We start from the raw sequence: 6,579 nt of genomic DNA, 5'->3' as shown, positions 1-6,579 counted from the left end.
GATCACACAAGGCAAAGAGAAGCATCCAATCTTGATTGATGATTTAAACGATTGATCGATTATCAAAATAGTTACTTTTCTGTCCATCAAATCAAATACTTGACTCGTGATTTTAGCCCTAGAAAGTACAAAGAGCAATGTTAAACCATGTTAAATTACTTATAACAATGTCATAGTGATACTATATTAGATTGCAAAATACCTTAAGATAACACTGTCCCTATAATAATATTGTAGTTATACCGCCAAGTTTAAGATGAAATAGTCCCAAAGACTCACTATAAACCTTATGCAGTTCTATGTATAGGACTAGTATTTGCTAATAACAGCATACCAAGATTTTCATTACAGGCAACATTAATTCCATTCATATCAGAGAAATCAGCTCGCTCGTGCCTGCAACACTTAACAAGAGGACCTGTATCCTCCCAACAAGCCTTTTAGTGTTTGTTGCAGGATGCTCGGGCTGTGTAAGAGAACTTCAGACTCTAGAGGTCTCCATCCTTCAGCATCCCCTCATCATCCACCTATTCGCCCTCCTCCTCCTCCTCTCTGGCATTTTGTGCAGCGGAGGAGGAAAGGAGGAGAGACTGCTGAGGAGGAGACAGAGGGGACCCTGAGACAACACGTCCCACGCCAGAGCCAGACAGCCAGGGAACTTTGATTTGACGCCAAGTAGCCTGCGATGAAAATGACGATGAAGAGAAAGAGCCACGTTTCTTCTTCTTCTTCTTCTTGGGAGGCTTAGATATTTCGGGCGTGTGCAACATATGATGTCCTTGGACTCATATGCTCAATGAAGATTTATTTAGGCTATCTCTGATTTCGCTCCTCTATTCGCTGATGGCGCTGCTTCGTTCTGCCCGCACTTAGGTCAGCCCAATGAATGTGAAGGCAGTCTGAGCGCATTGTTTCCAGCTCCGTTTGCATATGGGATTTCCAGCCGTGATGTCTGCAATATTTCGCTCTTTGTTTCTGGGTAAGTCACTTCCCATTCCTTTAAAAGAGAAGTCATTCGTTTAAAAAGCACTCGAGCGTGTTCGTCTGACATTTCTCACTGACGATGTGGACACTGATGTAGGCTATGTCGTTATTATATTTACAATGATTTTTATTTTTTGTAATATACATTTGTATTGTTAAACGCGTACTTAACAACACGAGGCAAATGTTTCCGTCTTCGATTTAGAATGATGTCAGAATATATAGTCACCCTCGCACTTTATAATGCGCATATGTTAAGAAATTGCTATTTATATTCACGCGTATCTGAAAAAATTTAAACACACAAGCAACCTTGATTTCCAAACCACAGGGTGCTCTACTTGGGAGAGTTCTTAAAAGAGAGAAAATGTAAAGGGGATAAAAGTTCACCTGACCCCTCCCTTTATATCTGCTATCCAGATTTATTTTTATTGACCCTTTAAGTGCATTGCTTGACACTCATTCTTCAAAAACAGGCCCGCTGCAGATGAGCAAAACGCCTTTTTACCATTTTTTTGTCAAAAGAAAAAAAAAAAAAATAATCAAAACATAACACATACAGCAACCACTAAGACCCTGCAAGGATATAATATTTTCCACAAGCTCTTTCTTACTGTTTGGCCCAATTTTAAGTGTCCTGAACATCATTTTGAGAATTAAAAAAAAGAATTTCAAACTTGTGGGGCTACATAATTTGTTGTTTAGTTTGAAATGGAACTTGAAAATTAAGCTTCCTTTGTCAGTGTTTGACTATTTATGTTATCACCACTACTGCTGATACTAATACCAATACAGCTCTTATTACTACTATATTACAGTATTGTACTGAGGGCCTTTCCACATTCAGAACTAAATGAGGTATTGTTTAATTTCACTGTGACTTCACTGACTGGAAGTTACTGTGAGACAGTGTGTAAATGACTTCCAGTATGAGGTTTCACACTCCTTACTGCTGTCTCATCACCTGCAGTGAAATTTCCCCAGCTGGGTGTAACTGGGGATAAACCAGCATTTTCCAAAGGGACTTTATAGTCTGAAGTGACTATGAATACAAGTATTTGGAATGAAAAAGTTTGGAAACCTCTGAGTTAGAGTAAGAGTGGTTGAAAGTGGCTGTGTGAGGAATAATGCACCTGAAAGCTTTGGTTTGAGTCCAAAAGTCGTGCTCTAGTCTGCGTGAGGCTTGCTGTTCGTGTTGTTGCAGTCTGGCGAGAAATCAAAAGAATCATTTGTGTTTCATTTTTCATTCCATTAGTTTAGACATACAGCTGGTGTTATTTGCTTATGCTGGATCTGGATTGTGTTGTAGATTTGTAAATGCCTAAAGAGTTTGTTATTTCCGGCTCCCATTATTCAGTTTCTTACATATTGCAGTGACCTCTCAGGAGAGTACTCTGCTCCTTACCCAATGCGTTCTGGGAAAAGCCCCAGTCCCCCTGTGACCCTGAATAAGATAAGCGGTAAAGAAAATGGAAGGATGGATATCTTTTGTGTGGACCTGCATGCATGCTGACTTGTTAAGGCTTACATTGGTCATCCAGTGAATCCACAGTATGTGCTCAGTGGTGATGGCCACTGATCCTGCGCTTCAACTAAAGAACTGACTCGGCAGTGGACACTGCATACAAACACGTTTTTTGGTTTCAGTTATCATCCTGGTTGTATTAGATAATTATTTGATTACCTAAATAGCAGTTTTCTACTACTGATGATGATGATGATGATGATGATGAAAAACACAAGCAATTCTTAGCTGGCACAGCTGAACCAGCAATGCCAAGGTAAAATTATACAACAGTAATTTATTCCCTAATAAAAAATAATAATGCACTTTTCTTAAAATAACCATCAGCCTGTAGCTGAGAGTATTAAATGACTTGTTGTTGCCATGGTGAGGCATTTTCCTCCTTCCTCTGTCATGTCACAAGATATGAGTATATAAAACAATTTGTGCTGCGGAAAATGATATTGTTAGGGTGAATGTACAGTACAGCAACCTGGGTCGTGTGTCTCTCATGCAAGAACAAAATATCTGCCAGTCAGCCAAAAGAGCATTTTTCCCTGACCAGGGAGATATGTAGCTTTTCAGGCTAGGCAGTTCTCCTGCACCACACTGAAGGACATTTTCCTGAAGTTATAGCCTGTATTAATTCAAGATCAACACCGAGGCCAAGTACAGAGCGGAAGTGGCTGTTTTATTATAAAAGAATCAATAGTCATTAATAGGGGCTCATTTCCTTTTTATTTGGCTGTGGCCTCGCAAGTCCTGAGATATCGTTAATTTAATATGTGTTGGAGATGTAATATCCACTGTTCACATTACAGATAAGTAGCACAATTAATTGCCACAGCGAGTTCCGTATAGCTCCCTTCTGTGACTCTGCCGACACTAACTAAGAAACAGGAACAAGGTCAAATAGAGTAACTGAGTATCAGTGTGGTAGATTCAGCCAGGTAAAGGAGACTAGTGATGGATTGCCTGTCTATCCTTGTGCCATGATTAAATTATTCTGAATGATGGAATTTGAAAATGACTGTCCAAGAAGTAATAACACAGTGTAAGTCACTTGACAGAAATGTAATTGGAAAGAATGAGCAGCTTTTGTGTGAGAGACAAACCCTCAGTACCCTCGCTTGGTGGAGTCTTATGTTCAGTTTATAAGACAATGCAATGTGAGAATTCAGTAGGGTCTTAACATCAGTGTGTGTGTGTGTGTGTGTGTGTGTGTGTGTGTGTGTGTGTGTGTGTGTGTGTGTGTGTGTGTGTGTGTGTGTGTGTGTGTGTGTGTGTTGATGCTTGTGTGTCTACATGCATGCATACATGTGTAGAACAATGAGAAGATGGAAGTGCCTGTGCACGCCTGCTAGTGTTAGATGTACATAAAGAGAGCAGTGGCTCCAAACAGAAATTCTGTCCCCATTCTATATTTAGCATGTCTGCCGGGGTAGGCAGAGGATCTCTGAAATGTGAAGATGACAGGAGCCTCCTGAGCCAGAGGTTATGAAGTGACATCTTGATGTGTTTGCGCCTGAATCACACTCCCACACACACACACACACAGCCACAGAGTTCTGACATTCTTATAAACCCAGAGACATTTTGATATCTGACGTCTAGTTACCATACATTAAGTCCTCATTTTGATCTTCTTTTGATGCGCATTATTCTTCAGCGTTAACATGTGGCATCCCCTATACATTCTCAGCCCCAGAACATGTTTGATTTTCGAGAGCATGTGATGAATTTGGCAGATCTGCTTGTGCGGGACTCGAATGGGCACGTTGTTTAGAGGATTTGTCAGTTAGGTGTGGAGCCTTGCACGGCAAGTTAACCTTCATCTCACATTGTAGAAGCGTAGACCTTTAAATGACTTTAATTGGCTGGTTGAATTCATTTGCAGGAGTTTATTTGATGAAGGTGATGCAGACAAATTCAACACATTCAGCACTGGGCAAAGGGACAACACAAAGCATCACAATACATACCGTATATGTACCCAGGGATCAGTATCCAGTAGATGTTACATTCAAGCTGTGTACAGTACAGTAAAGATGTGGAGGGGAAAATAGCAAATAGCTTGCAGTGCATTGCTCAGATAGTTAAATGACTTCCCTTCCATGTACAATGTCAGCGATTTGACATGCAGAACAAAGTGTAAACAGATTTCCGTCAAGAGAGGATTTTATTACTCAAAGCCAGAGTGGCAAATTGGAATGGCTCAGCAAGGGCAGAGCGCTCCTGAATACAAAACCTCGACCAAGGGTGAGTGAAGAGGCCTACGGATAAGTGCAGAGGTCCTGCCGTCCTCAAAACAATTGACCCAGATCATTAACAAACACTGATTTGCCTTCCAAGCACTTTCCCCCTGATGTGTACGGCCTTTGAATGACAGCATGCTTCCCTGAATAACAAACCGTCCTCTTTTTGAACCTGAGGGATTCTTCATGTTTCATTGATTTTAGTGCTTTTAGTCAGACGGTCTTTCTATTCTGTCGCAGCAAGCTGGATGCTATGCTTCAAACAAGAGTGTTTGTAGGTGAAAGTGTACCTGCTTTGTACTGTAAGTGTATTTATTCCTAGTACTTGAGGGTCTAGGCGGGTTGATTTTTATATCAGCCAATGACATCCAAGGATTAAAAAAAATCAAGGTTGCACTGGTGGAATGAACGTAGTCTTTCTTGAATTCATCTGCTTATGTCTCTACAATATTTCTTTGTTTGACAGTCTCTTTATCTTTCGCCTGGTGTGTTTGTGCCACACCCCTAATATCCAAGCTGTCCAAGCATGGGTCTTTTGGCACTTGCATGTTGTAAAACACAAGACATATGCCTAGACCGAGCTGGGTTTGTGTAGTGTTTCTGACCTATAAACCCTCCCCCTTTTCATCCTTCACTGGAAAAATCACTTCCAGATTATTTTGGATCGTATGAACAGGAACTGCCTATTTCACTTTACTGCTAATCTTTGACAGATGTTCAGGAGAGGCTCACATTCACTTCGGCCACATGCACAGTATACACAGGACATTACAGTACACTAGTATACTGCTGTACACAAACAATTAAAGACAGACCTTTTTTGCAGATAAACTAACACTTACATATAACAACTACCTGCTGTTTTATACATTAGGCCAGGAAAATTAGATCGACATGAGGAATAAAAAGAAACTTTATAGTTAGTCATTTTGGAAAATACTACCTCTCATCTGACTCTTTCTGAGAGTTAGATGAAAAGATTGATACCACTTTTGCAGATTAAACAAACAAGATATATATCGTGTTAATTAGTGAGTTTTAGAGGCATTTTTAGAGCGCTTTTCCCTGTTTCCATTCTTTATTCTAAGCTAAGCAGCTGCTGTACTGTAGCTTCATACTTAGTGTATTCTCAGAAAGAAAGGCAGTAAGGATATTTCCCAAAATGTCAAACTAAGTTTTGCCATAATCATGACATAGGTGAAATGCTTACACCCATTGTTAAAAAGTTGTTCTAAAGATTTTGCATATTACATTTAAGTGTTTTAGCAATTAGTTGATAAATCAATTGGCAGAAAATTAACTTGCGACAAATTTAATAATAAATTATTAATTGAAATAATTCATTAAGTAGAATGGCCAAACATTCTCCGTGTCCATCTTCTTAAATGTGAGTATTTGTTACCTTTTGCTGCTGTTTATATCATTGTAAGTTTAATAATATTAAAGCAATAGCATCCTATCTAATTCATCATTTTTGTTATTTGCCATAGTGAGGCAGGAAGCCTAATTTTGATCTAGTGACCACAAGAAAGCAATGCCAATAGCAATAATCCCACAAAATAACCCATCACCTTTTGAATCAATTGATCCCACTGCCCGTGGATCTCTCACAGACTGACCTAAGCAGTTAGCCATGTTAATGACATGGTTAACTGAATAGTTAATAGTTTTGGCACTGCGTTATGGCATCAGGAATGTATATTTTATATGACCATAAATGTGTAAACTTGGAGCCCCAATTCATTATAACTAATGATAAATAATGCAAAAAGCAGAAACATTTGAAAAACAGGTAAATTGAGATCAGATGCTCCAAAACTAAAACTAGGTAGCCCT

The 6,579-nt window shown here is 39.5% G+C and overlaps 1 protein-coding gene across 1 annotated transcript in view; it reads left to right on the top strand.

Moving 5' to 3' along the window:
• Positions 1-488: 488 nt before the first annotated feature.
• clmpb (CXADR like membrane protein b) overlaps positions 489-6,579 on the top strand; it is a 67,028-nt gene continuing 60,937 nt past the window's right edge. Inside the window, exon 1 of the mRNA XM_028572471.1 lies at positions 489-979. Within this exon, the coding sequence (XP_028428272.1) occupies positions 931-979 (49 nt within the window). The 5' untranslated portion in view covers positions 489-930. The remainder of the gene's footprint in view (positions 980-6,579) is intronic.

Source organism: Perca flavescens, chromosome 3, assembly GCF_004354835.1.
Source record: "Perca flavescens isolate YP-PL-M2 chromosome 3, PFLA_1.0, whole genome shotgun sequence".
NCBI classification, from domain to species: domain Eukaryota; kingdom Metazoa; phylum Chordata; class Actinopteri; order Perciformes; family Percidae; genus Perca; species Perca flavescens.
Note: the sequence above shows the minus strand (reverse complement) of the source record. Positions and strands in the feature narration are given on the sequence as shown.